Consider the following 19,962-nt stretch of genomic DNA (forward strand, 5'->3'; position numbering starts at 1 on the left):
TGTAACGGGCTACCTCTCAAATTCTAATAGTTACCTTACCTTTTCAACTAGAACCCTGCCAAATGCCGTTGATATTGATAGAAGTGTCTTCATACAAAATTGGCGGTCATAGAGTAATAGGTTATCTATAAACTAGTACCTCTGTGAAAAGAAAGCATCGTGAGAGATCTGGAAAGTGTGCATGTATTTAAGAGTAGTTTGAATACAATACTTAAGATTATTGGTTGTCAATGAGGAGAGAAAAAGAAAAGTGCAGAGAATGTTAGGGGTAATTAAAGCAACTAATGATAGTGTTTGAGGGCTCACTGAAGCTTTGTGGGTGTGTATGCACACACGTGTTTGCTCTGGTTTGCTCTAAATTCTCTGTATCAACAGTTATTTATCATTTCTCTATGAGTATGAAAAATACTAAAGTCAAGAACTTTTACCATAGGTATTGGTTTATAAAAATCAGGATCTTTCAACAAGAGAAAAATATTTGATCCTTTTATGTAATTTAACTTTAAATCATTTATATAGCCAACATCACGCATTAATAAGATAGGATCTCTTTGAATGTTAGTTTCTCTTTAATCTTCAAATTAGATTTTAAAGAATGAAATATTAGGAATTCCATCAATAAATTTAAATAGAAATGGATTCATTTGAGCTAATGGCTGAATAAAATGATGGCGTTGCCATATTAAACATGATGATTTGGTATATTATATTACACATTTTCACTTATTTCATGGAGAGTAGAATTTTTATGAGTAGTAATTCAGAAAAATGTGAGTTGAGTTCATGGAACTATTCTCCACATTAAAAAAATACTTGAACTGATACTGTTTTCTTTTAGTTGTAAAAGAAATGTTCTGAACACTTTGCACGTTGTTCTTTAGTTTCAGCTCAAATTCTCAAGAGCAACCTTGCAGCAATGGAACAACAAATTGTTCATCTGGAACGTGACATCAAGCAATTTCCCAAAACAGAAAATCAACGTGATAAGTTTGTGGAAAAGCTGACGATATCCTTTATTTATTTAAGCATTTTGTTTATTTGTTAGTTTCTGTGTGTGTGTTTGTCTGTCTGTCCATATACCTATTTACCTTGTGGTTAGTTCTAAACTTACCATTCTATTCACAGTTTGGATGAATTTGTATATAGGCTGTTTTTATATTACCAGCATAAATTTTAGTTCATGACGTTTTGAATCGTAGAGTAGGCAAGGGAACAATTATATAAGAAAAAATGCCATTTCTCAAAGACAAATTTCATTTGAAGGCCCACAAGATATGCAAGGTAAGTCTTTTGATGCTTGATGTGACCTAAAACAGAACAAAGAATCTCCTTATTGTTTAAAGGAAATGATCAACAGAAGAATTTTTTTGCTCAGAGGTTTTTTTCTTTTTGTGTGTGTGTGCAGGTATTTTCTGAGGCGATATGTGCATTTTCAAGGGCAATCAGAGGATAACTGGTATCAGTAGACTGAAAGGTTATGAAGAAAAAAATGGATGCATGCATGGACAGATAGATTAATTGATCAGTAGATTATGTATTTAAGTAAATTGTAATAGCTATCTGTATAACGTTAGGCATTGCCTGCTACCTAAATGCTTTTAAATCCCTATTTTACATATAGTATATTCATATAAATTACAGAAATATATGAAAGGAAAACTTGAGAAATGATATTTAGCTTGAATTGTTTAATGTTAAATCTGTTGTCTAAAGATAAACTACATTAGAGCTGATTTTTTTTTTTTTTCTATTTTGGTTTTCAAAAGTTAAAGCCATATCCTACTCTTCTGGGTTTAAATAAATATCTTGAACTGCACATTGATTCACCGTTTTATACCTCAAGAGGGAATAAATACTGTAAATTCTTTATCTGATAATAAGTAAATTCCTTCAACAACTATATGGCAGTCACCTTGTTTCAAGGTTAAATCTATTGCCTTTTTCTTCTCTGATATATGCTTTCTTTCCTGCCCAACTTGGAAGTTATGGTCCTGAGCTTGAATTACTTGAGAATGGCAATTTAGGTTTATGTGAAAAACAATTTTTATTTTCACTCTTTGGTTCATGAATTAATACTGTATTTTGTGTGGTCCTTTAGTGATGGTGAGTAGTTATAGAAATAGGAATATTGGGAACATAAGTTTGTGGGTGACTAGAGGCAGGAAATACTCAAAAATAACTTTGGATTACGTACCTGTCCACATCAGGGTATTTAATGTGAGGATTTAACTTTGTTGCTGATTAGATTTTTCTTTCAAATTTGTTATATTGTCCTGTGGCTGGAAGCACCACCTACATTTTTCAACTTTTGATTTTGATTCTTGCCTCACATACTTGAATTTAATTCCTGATTACCTTGTTCTTTTTAACATTTTCTTCTACAGTTGGCTTGTGGCCACACGACAGCGTACAACATTGTGGGGTCTTTGTTGCTCATTTAGAAAAAGAAAAGTAATTTCAAACCCTCATGAACTTGGCCTGGACTCTATTTTATTTCTCTCTTTATGCAGGTAATTAAGCGCTTTAAAATGAAAATCCAGAGCCTTCTGTATCTGTATGTTACAGATGAATGGTTATTCTTCATTTAAGTGACACTAAAGCGTGACTGTTTGTCTACAAGGGGATTGAAAGCTGTATTAAAATGTATGGGGCTGTTACTTTGCATATCATATTTTAAAAGGCAAAATAAAATACACAGCAATTTATTTTAGAGAAAAAGTTAGACTATTGTGTTGAGTTGTCTAAAAACTCCAAATTAATAAATTACAGTGATAGAACTGTGGCTCAAATTATTCTTGCTTCGGGAGACTCTTTGGACACCAAGTGAGAGTTTGTATCTTCTAGAAAATGGCAAACAAAATGTTTAATCATCCTATGATATATGAATTCTGGTGCCTCCTTAATATTTTTTCTACTCTTCTGGCAATTCCAAAAGAGAGGGATATTTTCTTGTGGGATACTTGATTCTGTTTTAAAATTAGAGCCATGATCCTATTTCTAGTATAGGATTCTTTGTACTGGATGATCTTTCCAATGTTTCTGTCCCCTGCCAATAAATTCTTTTGCTTCAGGCACTGGCCTTTTAAATTGAATAACTATGGGCACAAGTATGGGGGTAGTTTCCCCTTGAAAGTAACCTTACCTACTTAAACAGTAATCTCTCTATAAGGACTGTGAGTTCAAAAACTGAATAGCAGTGACACTCCTCTGGGCTTTCAGAAGGGCATCAGTGCTATAGTTAGCAGCAGTGGCATGATGGCCAAGGGCAAGTGAATATGCAGGTTGAATCTTCACCAAATCTCCAGGTTGGGCTAAGTCCCATAGCATCCTATGTTCACCCTTACTCTTTCTCAGTATTGACTGAACTCATAATATGCTCGGCATTGACAGGCCATGGAAATTCAACAGTGCACGAGATAGAAGATTTGACCACAAGTTGCTGACAGTCTGGCATTTACCTACTTCTCTGTCTTGCTGACCCAGTGACCAAGATCAGGTCTAGTGTGTTAATTTCTATATGCCCATCCCAATGCACAGCACCTAGCAACATGAAGGCGCTCAGTAAGTGTATATTGAATCACAGAATATTATAGCTATAGAGGCAATGGAGATCATCTGGTCCAAGATCCTACTTTGACTTAACACATCAAAGGGGATATTGTTGAAAGAGTAGTAGGCTGTGCTTGTAGTTATAAAACTTTTCTTCATATAAATTTTCACAGGAACTTGAGTCACATTGAATCACCTTTTCAGAGCATGTAAAGTGTAATCAGTTTTAGAAAAGATAATCCACACCTTTTAAAAGTAAATGTCAAAAAAATTAACCAAAGAAAAGAGAATGATACCTCTCCTGTGAATGGAGTGGCCCAGGCTATTTTCTGCCTCCTAAGCAATAGTCAGTGGCTTTTGAATGAAGCTTGTCACCTCTGCTTCCCTTTCTCTACCCCAAACTGGTTGCTTGTTCCAACTCAAAAAAAAAAAAAAATGGAAAGAGTAAAATAAGCAATATTAATTTTGTAAGACTACAAAACAGGGAGAAATGGAGAAAATTCTCTCATAAATCATAGTAGAGAGGTTCTAGGATGAAAGGGGATGGTCTATAATGGATACAATAGCACCATATATATTGAAACACACATGGTTCAAAAATCTGGATACCATGTGTGGGAATTTGCTATTATTCTGATTTTTTTTAAAAGCAAAGTTCTTTGTATTCTTCATTCCAGTATGCTCATCATAATAATATTGGGGAAGTTTTAAGTTCAATTATTTGTACAGTGAATTCAAATAGAATCTATATTCCTTTTTTGGTAAGTTATAAAAATGATGATAATATTCACTCGTTAATTGAATGTTTACTATGTATCAGACACTGCCTAATTTTACATACTTGAGCTTTTAAAAAATGGTCCTATTCATTAAATGAAGAGTATTTTCCATATCTGGTGATGAAATTGATCACAGTTGTCCCTTTGTCATTGTAGTGAGCTCAGATTGTCTCAGGATAACAACCCATAAAGTTATTTGTCATAGGCCCCTTGTTTTAAATTCATTAATTTCGAGGGGTCATCTCTTTTTATCTTTTAAGGTTACCAGGAACTCTGTAGTCTCTGTCTGTGTTTGGCACCTATTGCAAAAATTGGTAGGGTGAGGTTCAAAATCACATCCGGTTTCAAAGTTTTGAAAAATAACCCATGCTAAGGAAGGGTGAGAGGGAGCATTGTGAGTGGTCTGCGTGCCAATCCTGAGGCTCATTCTTGTTTTGTTTTGTTTTGTTTTGGCCACACCAGGCAGCTTGTGGGATCCTAGTTCCTTGACCAGGAATTGAACCTGGGCCCTAGGCAGTGAAAATGAGGAGTCCTAACCACTGGACCACCAGGGAATTCCCTGAGGCTTGTTCTCATGGACTTGACATTATATGTGGATTCTGATTTTTTCAGCTTTTGTCTTTTGACCAATCATGTGACTATGAAACAGTTTTTCTTTCTTTCTTTTAAATCTAAGCATCACTTTTACTTACTGCTCCTTGCTTTTTCCAACAGGAAAAAACATTCTTAAAAGAGGGCTTCTTAGACTTTAGAATATGCGTTGTGGTCCATTCTTAACATCTTAAACTGTCTACAAAACACGTTATCCACAGTGTTGACCTTACTGCTTATATCCTGTTGACAAATTTCTTACATTTACTTACATAGATTTTGTCAATGGCAGAGCTGTCTATTGCTGCAAATCAGCTTAGCTTTTTGATTGACTGCTGGCTAAATCATCTCACCAACTGGAGGGCAGGGAGGACTGAGCAGCAGGGGCACCATTAACACATTGACAAAAGGAGCTGACAGAAAGTTAATGACATTAACACCCTGTAGCTAACTATCAACACCTGGGAGTTTCTCATAGTGGGAGGGAGAGTCATTTGAAGTGGTTAAAAATCAAGTTCCGGAGGAAGCACATTGCCCTGACCAGACAATTCAGAACAGATTCGGGGTCTCTACTGTACTGCAATTACATTGATTTTTCTCCCACTATTCTTTATTAAGTGAATAATTTTTGAAAAGATGAAAAACTCACAGGGTTAGTGTTCAACCTCAGTAATATTAATCACCTTTGAGAACATGCCATATAAAAAATAGACAAAACAAAAACAAAACAGAAACCTCAAGAGCAAGTTTTTTTTGTTTTTTGGGTTTTTTTTCTCTCTGGTATGAATGTACTAATCCAGGCTGTTTTCTAGCTGCTGAAAAGTCGAGAGGTTTAGGTTAGGCTGGAGGGAAGTTTAGTGGCTCGGACTCTCTCTCATTACCTTTAATTGCCTGCCCGTCTCAAACTCAGAAAATTAGGAAGTTCAAAGCAAAACATTTTTAAATGAGACTGCTCAAGGAGAGAGGGTCCAGGATTGAAGGAAGGAAGGGAGGGAGAGAGGGAGGACAAAGAAGGAAAGGAAAGGGAAAGAAGGAAGGAAGGAGGGAGGGAGGAAGAGGAAAGAAGGAAAGGAAAGGAAAGGAAAGGAAGAAAAGAGACAGTGAGCATATGGGAGCAGTAATAGAGAAAATGCATACATTGAAAAGCAAATTGTTTTTGAAAATCACATGGGGGAAAATGTTGCTTTTTTAAAAAAGGAAGATTGTTAGCATTCTTTGAAATATACACTCTTCATAATGATAATGGAAGATTTTTTTTTTTTTTTTGGCCCCTGTGCATGCTTTGTAGGATCTTACTTCCCCAGCCAGGGATTGAACCCAGGTCCTCTGCAGTGAAAGCAAGTTTTCTTTTTTTTTTTAACTTCCATTATTTGTGCAGTAATTTGCAGTAGAAGGTATGATCATCTATAATAATAAAAATAAAAATGATAATATAATAGTAATAATAGCAACTGTTTAGTGAATGTCATGTGCCCGTCACAGTGCTAAGAATATATAGGTGTCTGTATAATCTCAAGTGATCTCCAATGCAATACTATAGGGGAAGTACTATGATTAACCCCATTTCAAATATGTGAGAATTGAGGCTATAGAGGTTCAAAGGTTCAAACACGTGTGTGAGATCATGTATGTTACAAGTCTGGTTAATGAGGGCCAGGATTCAAGTAAGTCTTGGTCCTTCAGACTCCAAGCCTTGTGCTTGTAACCATGGTATTGTGCTGCCTCTAGGGTCAGAAAGCTTTGTAAATCTGAGATGAATTCCACATTTGTTCACTGTGAAATAATGTGTTGCTTCAGAAGAAAAAAAAAATTCTTTTTGAAAGGTTTGTAAACTAATTTAAAAATTAGCTGCTCATGTCTTCCACAAAGTCTTCCTTAATCATAGCAATCAAAATTAATTTCCTTGTCCCCTGTGTTCTCATAACATTTTAATATTTTGATTATCGTACTCGCTGACTTGCCTGTACTCTGCTTATGTGCATGTGTGTTTTGAACACTGGGTTATAAAATCTTTTGAGTACAACAAGCCTAGCACAATGCTTTACAGAAAGTTGTCTTAATAAATGGTTATTTAATATGTTAGAGGTCATTGCATAATGATTAATATTAAACAACATTCTGGCAAGTAAATAGAAAACATTGGCTTGTGATGCTGGCATAACTTCAGTTTGACAAAAGAAAGGGGTATAACATGTTTCCACTGTTATTCCTTTATATATTTTGATTTTAAATGCAGGTATTAAGAATTATCTCTTTGGCTCTTGGAAATCACATTCTAAGAAACTGTCTCAATGGAGCATATGGTTTTTCAGATCAGTCAGTTCAAAAATTTTTTATTTGAAGAGTCTTGCTTGTTTGAACTTCAGCCTGAAATTACCATGAGCTCCATTTTTCAAACTTTGTTTAGGGAATTGATGGACATTTGGTGCGTGATGCTAATGGTGAGAGAAGAGCATACTGCTTGGTTAAAGGGTACATAAACCCTTTCAGGCCACTAGAGACTCATCTGAGAAATCGTCTTTTTCAGAACATAAAACGGGACATAAGTCATCTGAAAGAGTTAATGTACCCTCAACCTTACAAATTCTCATTTCTACCAGAAGCTAAATTTTAAAAGACTAAAAACCTTTCTATGGGATTTATTCATACTGAGTAGAAATGATGTAAAAAAAGAAGTTTGAAAAACTAAATGACCCAATGTGGTTATGGTTTTGTGTATGCATGTATACTAGAAAACATGTAGCATATACATGTATCTATACATAGATAGAGATATGATTTACAGCCATTTTGGTATTCACAAGAGCTTAAATTGGATATTGTAGCAATGAATATGAGTTTGTTTCCTTTTGCTTTGATTTCAAATTTACTAAAACTCTTTTATTTTCAATTATTGAAGGCACGCATAGTATGTTAAATACACACAGTTTATAGGCAATGATGGTGACGTTAGTATAACTAGTCAGTAAATATACTCTTGCAGCAAAATCTCAATCAGGTATTATTTGAGAAATGTAGGTAAATACACCAGTATCTTTTTCTATATTAGATGTCTGTTCAATTATTTCTAGTTAGGCTCTCTGAGATATAACTTTTGAAAATTATAGCAAGTAAACTTAGCTTTTCCTTGAACGTTCCCTGTTCCTTTCTTCTGGTTTTAAACTTTGAGGTATGGGAAGTGAAAACAAAAAAATGCAAGAAAGCAAGTCAATATGTTTAATAAGCATGTAATGATACTGTCCTTTGTGTTGCAAAGGTAAAATAGGATAATTACCTACTACATTGTCCCAATTCATTACTGAAGTTAGAAATGGAAAGAAATACATAAAAAACATCACTGAAATTTTTCAGTTGAATCTTAATGATGGATATATATATCCATACACATACATATACACACATACCTCATAAGACAAGCATTTAAAATTACAATCAATTTGAGAGGATTACATCTCATCTACTCATTTAAAGCTAAGGCACTCAACAGTGGTGAGAATTGAAAATGAATGAAAAAATTTAAAAAGAAACTATAGAAAAGCTTTCCCAAGATCATTAGTGAAAAGGAGAATATGACCTAGTCACCAGTTGATGTTGTCTGGGTAAGAAGAGTCATGAGTAACTTAGTTGAAAATGGTTCCAAGGGGTGAAGGTACCAACTCCTCTTTACCTTATCAAAAGCAAACATTTAGTAAGTGGCTTTTTTATATCAGCTAAGGCATTATCGACTTTGTGCATGGCAACACTGATTACTCATCTCCAGATTTCTGTATTATGGTCCTGACTCAAAACCTAAAGAGATCCAATTTCATTTTGCACACTGTTGAGAAGTACTCTGTCCACTTTATTTGCCTCATATATATAAAAGTACTTTTGAACTTTAATGTTCTGTACAAATGCAAAGCATTTTTATTAATCCATTTGAATGAAAAGACATGTGGATGAGTATCAATAGACCTAAGTGTTAGCCTTGGTCTTTGCAAACGTAGGAAAGACACTCTGTTTCCTCACTTGTAAAACTGAAATGAAAATACTTCCCTTGCCCACCTCACATATGTTTTTATTAGGACTAGGTATAGTAATGACTTTGAACATGCTTTGTAAAATGAAGAAATAACATACAAGGTGTCATTGGTCATTCTGCTCTAAACCTCACAAATGGGAGATAAATTATTTCCCCAAAGGAAAATATTCTTTGTAAACAACCACAGTCTGCTTTTGCCCAACTTCATTTTATCTAAGTTGGTTTTTTGTTGTTGTTGTTTTCATATATTTTTTTTTAAGACTGAAAGAAAAAAGATGCATTCATGTAGTAAGTGCCTATGGAAGAAGCAGGAGGCTTGTACTTCATTATTCTAGGAGTATCCAGATGTTTGGGATTAAACAAATCCCTACATTTTTCACTTAGGTATAAGAGAGAAAGAAGCAACTAATAGAATTTGAAGATACTTGTATACTCCATGAAAGATGATATTCTAAATGTTAGGACACCTATAAAGTAAGATGCAGGTATGTTTCCTGCTTTCAAGAAGGCATGTAGTCAGGGAGATAAAAGTGACAGAGAGAAGATAGCAACAAACAATCCAAGCTCATTTCACAGTAAATGAATATAGTGCAGACTAAAAATGCAATAGGCCTTTTCAATATTTCTTCCCCTCTTTCGTCTATAGTGAGACAGCATTCCAGCTTTGACCACAGTTGGAAATTAATGTGGCGACTTTATTATTTTGTTGGAAATGTATTCTCTAGCCAAGCAATAGACCCAAATGAAAAGACCCAATAGACCCAAAATGGAAATGCATTCCAAAGCCAAATGGAAATGACTTGTATATTAGTGTTTGTTTTGCATCAACTATCTCCCTCAACACAGATAATTAAGAACTGACTGTACCAACAATTTCTCTAGGTTCAAAAATAAGTTTCTTTCCATGTTTTTATCAGTCAATCAACATCTACTCATTAAGCAGCTACTGCAGAACCTAGCACCATACTAAGTACCATGGAACTGAAGCATAAAAATGAAGTACAAAATGTTCTTTGCTCTAAAGAAGCTTAACATTTACTTAAGAGCATGTGTATGAGAAATAAGGCACTCAAATGATGGTGTTTCATAAAGTTTAATTGTGTGACATTGTTACCGAACCCAACTTGGATCCACTTGCCCACATGCAGTAAAGACAATCTACTGACCCTGGGTTGTGGTAAAGGAACAGACAAGGAGTCGGGGCAGCTAATGCTCAAAAAACCCGAACTCCCCAATGGGTTTCAGGAAAGCATTTTTAAAGGCAAGGTGAGGGAGGGGAGTTGCAGGGTTTGTGATCAGCTCGTGCACAATTCTCTTGTTAGTTGATGGTGAGGTGACAGGATGGTGTCACAGGGGATAACATTATCAATCCTCAGGCTCCAGTAGGTCTGGGGGCTGTGTGCTTATGGTCATCTAGTAGTTAACCACTTCCATTTGATGACAGTTTTAACATCTGTAAAACAACTCAGGAAATGTACATCAGATACTGTTATCTATATATTTCAGGGAGGAACTAAAGAGTCTGTGACTGCCATATGACTGATTCACTGTTTAAATTCTTACCAGTTCTCCTGGCTCAATTGCTGTTTTTGTTGCTGCATGGTCACATCCTTTCAATCATTCATTCTTTTTTTTTCTTTTAATTTAATTATTTTATTTTTTTATATAGCAGGTTCTTATTAGTTATCTATTTTATACATATTTGTGTATATATGTCAATCCCAATCCCCCAATTCATCACACACACACCCCAATCATTCATTCTTGAGCCAGACTTTTGTGACTCAGGGGAGGCCTGGGAAACTTACAGCTTTTCTAGAAACAAGAGGCAGGCAGAGGACATTGCCAGTGGGGGGGTGGGGGTGGGGTCCTGTCCCAGGAAGGCCCCATAGGGTCCTGCTTGGTCACAGCATTGGTTTTAAATGCATTAAAAATTCACCAAGTAGGGAAGGTTGTGGGGTTTGGAGCAGCTTCATAGAGGAGATAAGACTCAACTCCTGCTACAACATTAGCTCTCCGTGTGCAGGAAGTTTACTGTGTTGGTTTTGTGTTGATCATCTTTTGTACTCCCAGTGCCTGGCACACAGTAGGCCTCAATACATGTCTGGTGAATGAGTGAATGCATGATTTACTCTCTGCTGACATTTCAAGGATGTTGGAGTATTTTGTAGAGATAGTAGTTAAAAATATTTTGTTAGATCCTCTCATAGGTCATCCAAGATGTAATTCTGTTTGACTTTGAAATTCATTTAATGTCTATTCAAACAAACCCCCCAAAAGCCCCTCATTAACTATGTCTGATTCGCTAAATATGAAAATGATTTTGCATTTCAAGAACTCACCCATACTGGACTGTATGCAGATATTCTAGGATTGGATGGAAGGAGAGTCAGAATTTAAGATTTGAAGTGATCAACTAAACATTATAGGCCTTATTGTATTTACAAACAGGATTTTTTATTACTAAACTTTATTTTGTTCAGTGATTCCTATATTATAGAATTAAATAGCTTAAATTCATATTTCATGTTAAAAATAATTAGTTATAGGAATTGAGATACCATATGATGAGCATATGTGTTAGGTTATTTAACATATCTGTCTCAAAATTCAGATATCAATACAAAATTTACCCAGAGAGTTTGCCCTCTACTCTCCCTTTTGTACACAAAAGATTGTATCTCCCTTTTCCCCACACGTGTATTGTCATTCTTTAATGCCTGAATATGCCTTGTGAACAGTGCATTAGGTCTGTGAGGTATATAAAAATGAGTAAAACGTGGACCTTTCATTTCAGAACATATAAGTTTATAAACAGAATCAACAATATACCCAAACAGTTGTAAGACAATGTGGGTATGATAAATGCAATATAAAATGGGGAAATTGCTCTATAAAATAATAAATCCTAGTACATTCATAGAGGTTTCCAGTCTGTGTAGAGTGTTCACATACATCATCTTAGTAATTCAGACCACTTCTGATTTCAGATCACTTCTGACTGAAAACTTAGGGGAAGGTTTTATGGAGAGTTACAGACCAGACACAAGCAAAGACTCAATCTGTAAAGATCAAAAGTGTGTTGAAAGAATATCAAATACACATGATTGGCTCAAAGTAGTGAGAGTTACAACTAGGAAAACGAATAAAATATCAAATCCCAAAAGGTCAAGAATAGTGGTCTGAAGAGGTTGAACAGTATTTGGTGGGTTGTAAAGGGCTGAAAGGCAAATAACTTTACTTCTCCTTTCCCTGTTTCCAACCACCACATGGCATTTGCTTGAATGAGGTGGTACTCGCTACCTGCCAGCTATTGATCCAAGTAAGGACTAAAATCAGAATTGTTTCCAGTATTAGAAAGATTGTGTTTGTGTGTGTCTCATGGGGCAGATGGATTTTTTTTTTTACCTTCAATTTAACTGTCCTGTAGCTTGGATTCGTAATACAGCAATAACAACTTATATTTGTATAGTATTTTACAGTTTAAAAAGCTCTTTTATCTTCCCCTGTCTCCTCTGAAATGTTCCATAATGAAAGCTGTTATATTAAGTCTTGCACCTAGTCGATGTTTATGAGGAGTTATTCATTCCACAAATATTTACCTAGTGATTCTCGCTATGTGCCAGGCATTGTGTTAGATACTTGGAATACAGTGGTGAGCAAAAAAGACATGACATAGCCTCAGGGAGGTTTTAGTCTGATGGAAGAGATGGACATTAAACAACTCCACAAGCAACCATGGCAGGTGACATGGAAGAGATTTATAATGCCATACCAGTCAGCAACCTAGTTAGGGAGATCTCTCTTGCGAAGGTGATGCTTCAGCTGAGATGTGAAGGATGGATAAGAAGTCAGGGAAGAGGTGAAGATGAATCTTTACTTCTGCCTGTTTATCTATAGGTGTTAAAAATATTTGACAGTTTGGTAGCTTGATGATGATTTGGTTCATTGAAATTCTAATTCATCTGTTTTCTTGTCCGTGGTCTTACTGGATTTGTACTTCTAGTGGAGTTTTAAAGTTGGAGAGTTAGAAATCTCTCAAATGGAACCAAATATTGAAGACATTTTATGTTTTAAGATCTTTTAACTTTTTTCCCCCAAAGTTGCTTTTACTATTGGTTAAGGATTGAATGTGGGTATTTTTGAAAAGCTATGTCAGATTCAGTGGAAAACCTAAAGCTCTACTAACCTTGTGGGAGCTGGAATTTTTTAGCTAAAGAGGTTCCAATAGATTTAGATATTTATCCAAACCGAACTGTCAGACCACCAGAGATTTTCCCATTACTTGTTTACATAGAGCTTAACTACAATGGTTTCCATTTTCAACATTTACTTTTTTTATTTAAACAGCTTAATCGAGAGCTATAAAAACACTGGATCAGTCTTTTCAAATAAAAATGAAATGCAGCTGCCATGGGTTAGTCTTACAGAAGAAACCCTGCTGCCTACAGGAAGTTTAGGTGTTAAAATGATGTTTTTTTAAATACCAAAAGATCTAGTTTGGATTGTAATGTCATATCTTTTAATTACAAGTTTATAAAAACCTGACAATTCTTTTGATTTGTGTCTGGTGTGTGTGCACGTGCGTGCATACGTGTGTGCATGCGCCTGTGTGTGAAATACCAAAAGAGTAATGAGATTAACATTATTGATATGTTAATTAAAAGAAGATTATGTTAACTCAAATACACATTGTCACACTACAAATGAGACATATTGCCTCACTATTTGTTTTTCTGCACATATTTTATATGTTGTTATTTATCTTTTTCATAACATAAGATGCCAAGATGTGCTTAGGTTAATAATACTAATATTGATCCAAAACTCTTTGGACTTATGAATGATTTTTACCTATTTTCCTCTTCTGTAAATCATTGCTTTGCATTTAAATCTTAATATTTTTAAAAATAAAGTGTTTTAATCCTCATTTTATTTAGAGGAAATAAAAGTATCAGCTTTCAATAAATTAGCCTGAACCCAGAAAATCAGGGAAATGAAATGATAATTCCAAGTTATGCAATTAAATACATTTTAAGTACAAAGGGATTGTATTAGATAATATTGAATGTCCCTTTCCGCTCTAAAATGTTCTTATATTCTCAATCCAGTGTAGTATATCCATCCTTGTTCCACTCAAACATTAAATGCATAAATGTTGAATTAATTTGCTCCCTGATTCATTTTACCAGTATTCATAGTATAATGCTATAACATTGTTTTTACTGATAACAAATTCATCTGTTCATTCAGCAAATATGTATCAAATACCTACTATATGCCAAGCTCTGTTGTTTTCAGTGATGAGAAACTTAAAAAAATATATATATCAATCTTTGAGCATATAATCTGGTGCAGTAGATGGTCAAAAAACAAATTCATAGTATAATACCAGACAATAATAAGTGATAAGAAAAATAAGATGGGCAAAAGGATTAAGAAGGATAGTGTTGCTTTTTTTAAAAGATAAATTCGTCAGGGAGGGACCCCTCTTGAGGGAGTGACATTTAAACAGAGATTTGAATCAAGTGAGGAGATGATTTGTGTGAATAACTGAGGGAAGAGCTTTCCATGCAGAGGGGACAACTAGTGTTCTAAGGCTCTAAAGTGTGAACATGAGTGTGCTTGAAGCATGTGTCAGGCTGAGGACATTTTCTTCTACCCTTCTAGTTTATTCTGGCTGGCCTAAGAATTAAATTAACATGAGACAGATTAACAGGAGAAAATCAATCAAAAGTCTAATAACATGTATTCATGGGAGAGACCCAGGAAAACTGAGTAACTCTCCAAAATGGCCGAGACCCTCACCCTTAAATACCATCTTCAGCTAAAGACAAAAGAGGATGTTGAGGGTAGTGGTTTAGGACTTCAAAGGGGAGGAAGGCAATTGACATAGAGATGGAAAAGCAAATGTTTGGCAAACAAATCTTTGCTGGTCTATGTAGAGACAGTGGGACACAGAGAGGAATTTTAACAAGCAGACTCTGCTAGGTTTCTCCCTGTCTACACACCTACTTCACACTATAGTTATCTATGGTGATAGCTCCCTGCCTGGAACACATCCTCTATCTACATTCTAAAGGCAGTTAGGGGGAAGGTCAGAGGTTCTTCCTGAGTCTTTTGGGTCTTGATTGTTTTCAGCTCAAAATAATCCAGATGCCAGAGAGATATTTTGGGGTGACAAAACTTTCTTCCCTCCACAAGGAATAGTAAGAAGGCTAGTGTGGCTGTTTTGCAATGAGAGAGGAAGAAAGGGTAGTGAAGGTAAAATCATGGAAGACCTTGATGTATGATGGAAAGCCATTTGAGGATTGAAAAGAGGAAGAATGATGGTTACAGAGATGAGGAAGACTGGATGAGGTAGAAGGGAGGTTGTAGCAGTGGTGAATCAAAAGTTTGGCTTTAAGATGTTCAGTTTGAGACACTATTAGGCATCCAAGTGGAGATGCAAAGCCTAGAATGTTTGAATAATAGAGCCTAAACTATAGGGAAAGATCCAGACTGGAGATAAAAATTTAGGAACCGTCAGCACATAGATGGTATTTAAAGCCATTAGACTATATAAGATTACCTAGAGAATACAGACAGAGAAGAGAGGTCCAAGGACTAAGGTCTGGGCTACTCCACCATTAGAAGTTAGGAAGATGAGAAGAATTTTAACAAAAGAACTGTAGAAATAAAAGATGCAGGTAGTGTGGTAGGAGGAAACCAGAAAACTGTACTGGCCTGGAAACCAAGTAACAAAAATGTTTGAAGAAGGATCCGTTTGACTGGACCCATTTATTCTATGCATTGATTTAAAAGGTATTGCTGTGGCTTCGTTAAATTAACATTTGTTAAGTAGAGCCCCAGGCCAGTTCAGCAAAAGGGAAGTTTCTTACCCTCAAGATCTGGAGGAAGTACAAAGCAGGCCTCCAGGGGCCCCATGGGGAGGTTAAGGCTGGGTGCAGGCAGAGGGAGAGGGCAAGACCTGGGGCACATGCCTTTGTTAGGGTCCATGGGTGGACTGCTTTGGGGTTCCTGGGCTAAGTCCAGATTGGTCAATTCAAACCAAAAAGAGCACATGGGGGGGAGGTTGTCAAGCTCTTCAGGGGTCTTATCTACTGATACACTAGGGGAAGGCCCTGGGAGGTGGGGGAGACTTGCTCATGTGGGCTGCTGGGGACATCACATCAGGAACTTATATTTGCTTGTGACTCTGCGGGCTGTTACTCAGGAAGGACTAGTGTTACCAAACCACATTTGTGTCTGCTCATCCACCATGCAGCAAAGGCAATTTACTGACATAGGGTTGTGGTGAAGGAAAGTACAGTGTTTACTGCAGGCAGCAAGCAAGGAGTACAAGTGGCTCTTGCTCAGAAAATGCAAATTGCCAGGTGGTTTTCAGGGAAGCGTATTTAAAGCAACATTTGGGGTAGGGTTGCCAGGGGCATGACTTTCTTCTGATTGGTTGATGGTGAGGTAACAGGGTAGTGTTTCAGGAATCTTAATCATCAGCCTTCTGGTTCCAACAAGTCTGGGTTCTGTGGGTTTGTGGTCAGCATGTAGTCATCATCCTCCACCTGGCTGGGGTCTTAGTTCCTGCAGAACAAGGCAAAGATATGTGTCAGGTAACTGCATATATCCCTTGAGGAGGAGCTAGGACTCTGTTTTACCACTGAACTGTTATTTCTTGACTGCTTTTCCTTTGCTTCTGCATCCCTCACTTCCCTAATTAGTAACTGTTTGAGTCTGCTCTTTGGAACTCGGGGAAAGTCTAGGAGACCAAAGTCTTTTTCTACAAACAAGAAACCAGGGACACAGAGGGGCTTTTTACCTGGGAGGGTTCCAGCGGGTCCTGCTCGGTTTCAGTTCCCCCTTTTTTTTGATACTCCTCTATCCTGAGGGGACCAGGTGGAAGGGCAAGAAAGAGAATAAAGTTTTGGATAGAGAGGTTAATCATAAACTCAACAGGAAAACTAGGTTTTAGGGGGACTCGGTTTCACTAGTGTCAGTTCAAGGACCCTGCAGGCCACTTGGCCATATTTAATGGATGCTGAGGCAGCAACATCACGCAGTAGTTTAGCTAAACTCTCGACCAGTAATGCGTGTAAGGCATTGAACTCAGACAGCAGAGAGGAGCTAGTGACTTCAGAACCCTCTCAGTATTTTATTGACAAAATGTAGACACATATCATGCATTTCTTCATTTACTTCTCTATTTGTTCAGATAGCACACACAGAGTTATGTTAGATTGTTTTTTCTTCTATTGTACCTGACTCTGTATTTCCAGATCAATCAAAATGTCCCCATTAAGTTGTCAGTTAAGTCACAAATAATTGCCATAAGCCATTCATTTCATGTTTTTAGAATCCTCTGCATTAAAGGCTATCAAATGCTTTGAACAAGTTTTCAGTGAAATCGCCATTATTTTGTAATTTCAGTAGCATATATCCCTTTGTAAAATGCTAGAATTATACCTTTTTGTTTGTTCGTTTTGGGGTTTGTTATTGTTGTTTTGGTTGGGTTTTGGTTTTTGGTTTTTAGGGAACAGCCTCTGAAGTTCATTATTATATAGAGCACTAGGCATCTCGTTAGGCACAGTAACTGTACTCTTATCTGCCTTCCTAAACTGTGTTCCAACTATAACTTAACCTTATTCATATGATCTTGGATTCTCAATTCCTATGAAGTGCTCTAGAAATATTTGTCCCAGTGATGCAGTATTATATCTGTCCATCCTACCTTAGGTCTGAAACTCTATTTCATTTCTTGCTTTAAAAATATCACCTTTGTGTTCTTGAGGCCCAGATGATTACCCCCTTGTGTGTGAATACATGCGTGAATGTGTGAATATATGTCTATATCCTCCTCATCTTTCTCTTTCTCAGTCTCTCTACATGCATGTGTTTCTCACAGAAATACTTATGCGCAGACACACTCGTATACACACAGAACGTGCCATGCATTGTTTAAGGGCAGTGTGTTGAAGCAAAATTGGCTCTTCATTTCCCGCCTGTGCACATACATACATGCACACACATATGCCCATGCCTTTGATGCCATCAGGGCAATCTGTTCAGTCAAAATGCACACATACATTTTGGAGAAGTTCCATGGCTTCCAGGGCTATATTTCTGTTGGTCCTCTTCACCTTCTACCCTCTAGGAATTCAGGGATGGTCTATCTTCTGTCTCTTTAGAACTGACTTTACTCTCTGTCGTCGGTGTGTACTACCTGTGTTACGGCTCTTCATTTCTGCAACAGTTATTCTACCATTATTTTTGTTCCAGTACCTCATCAGTCCAGATCAGTACAGAGTAAGAATATCAAAGCTGGAGGCCACTGACGGTAGTGGAGATGAGAGACACTCAAAACATGCTCTTCTCTCTTGGTAGAAAGCTGGGGCCTAGAGAGGAGTGGTATTTAATAATCTCCATCTGCCAATGGCATGCACAATGATGAAGAAATGGTTGAGACTGAAAACAGTATGAGTTAAGAAAATCAAATATTTTCTATGTGCCAGACACTATTCTGGGCCTTTCAGGTAGAGGGCTTAATGAGACGGACAAGGTCCCTGTTCTCATGAGCTTAAATTTTAGTTGGGCTGCGTTGGGGATGCAGTGCTATGAAATGAAATAGTTATGTGATAGTGGCTGGGGTGCTACTTTAGGTTGGGAGGGTAGAAACAGCCTTTTCGTCACGGTGACATTTGAACCAAGACAAAAATCTGAGTAAAAGCATTTGGGGTTGGGAGAAGAACTTGTTCAAAATTATGAAAATGGAAATGAGTTTAGTATATTCAAGGAATAGAAAGAAGGTCGATTTGGTTGGTGTGTGGTTAACGAAGGGGAAATTAATGTAAGATGAAAGCTGAGAAACAGGTAGGAAATAGATCATGTCAGTCCTTGTTCACCAGGATGAGGAGTTTGAACATAACTGAACCAATCTAGGTGTTAGGTAATATTATTATTGCTATTGAGTTGAGTTTTAACTAGCCAGTTCTCCAAATGAGTTAGTGTTTAGGATGAATCCTAGCTCAGTGCTAGAGAGCTCATGGAGAATGTCATAGTACTTGCTGCCAAAGGAGTTTACAGTATAAATAATATATTCATTTGATTTCAAAAATAAGATTCTTTTGAATCGTGCCCACAACTTTGGAAGAACCAATATTGGCTAATTTCTTTTTTGCTTTAAACAAATTATTTTCTCCCATAAGCATTTATTTTGATGATGGACTTGAAATTGTGAGTTTCATTCACTCTAAGTTTGGACAGTATTATGTACAGTGCCTTAGAATTAGTGCAATGACTGTCATCATCCTTACTGGAACACTGCCAGGACATCTGGTACCATGTTTAATATAAAGCAGTTATGCCTTCTACCTCCAAACAAATGATTCATTGGTGGTTGGATATCTTATAACTTCTCCACTTATGTAATCCTCTGCTATAATCTAATGTGTAAAGTGGAGTGGGAGAAAAAGTGAAAATTTAGTAAAAAACATAGCACATCAAGCCTTTGTCCTGGTAAAGCATGTCACATCTTAATCTGTGTTGTTTCAGTAAAGTATCAAACAAAAAAAATATGATTATAGTTTTTACTTTTTTACACTTGGTAGGAATTTTTTTGATCCATGCATGCTTTTAATTGCCAAATCTATTTTGGCTTTACCTTTAAAGAAAAATCACTGCATTTTGCTGTATTTGTCAAAAATGACAGGCTAATTCTTTGAGTCAAAACAGTGTACGTGAAATGTGATTTTTGTTGCTTTTCTGAAGTGTATCACAACTTGTTTTTCGAAACCTTCTTTGCTGTGGTTAAGATTCCCATGGCATAGAACAAATTGCTTATTTTGAGCTTGCAAAGTATAGCTAATCGACAAGAATAAGCTTTCTAATATCTGCCATCAAACCAAGAAATGATGTGTTGTGCCAGAAACATGCATGTATAAAAGAAATGATTTTCTTACACAGGATGCTGCCACTTGGACTGTGCATAAAGTTGATTTGTAATATAAATTAACTCTCCAATTATCGATT

At 36.4% G+C, this 19,962-nt stretch overlaps 1 protein-coding gene across 3 annotated transcripts in view; it reads left to right on the forward strand.

Moving 5' to 3' along the window:
- The window catches only part of DIAPH2 (diaphanous related formin 2), an 863,347-nt gene that overhangs the window by 559,880 nt on the left and 283,505 nt on the right, over positions 1-19,962 (forward strand). For all 3 annotated transcript variants that reach the window (XM_024761235.1, XM_024761244.1, XM_024761229.1), the window contains one exon: positions 882-1,006. In XM_024761235.1, the coding sequence (XP_024617003.1) occupies positions 882-1,006 (125 nt within the window). The remainder of the gene's footprint in view (positions 1-881; positions 1,007-19,962) is intronic.

The sequence above is a fragment of the Neophocaena asiaeorientalis genome, unplaced genomic scaffold (assembly GCF_003031525.2).
Source record: "Neophocaena asiaeorientalis asiaeorientalis breed wild unplaced genomic scaffold, Neophocaena_asiaeorientalis_V1.1 scaffold656, whole genome shotgun sequence".
In the NCBI taxonomy this organism is placed as follows: Eukaryota; Metazoa; Chordata; class Mammalia; order Artiodactyla; family Phocoenidae; genus Neophocaena; species Neophocaena asiaeorientalis.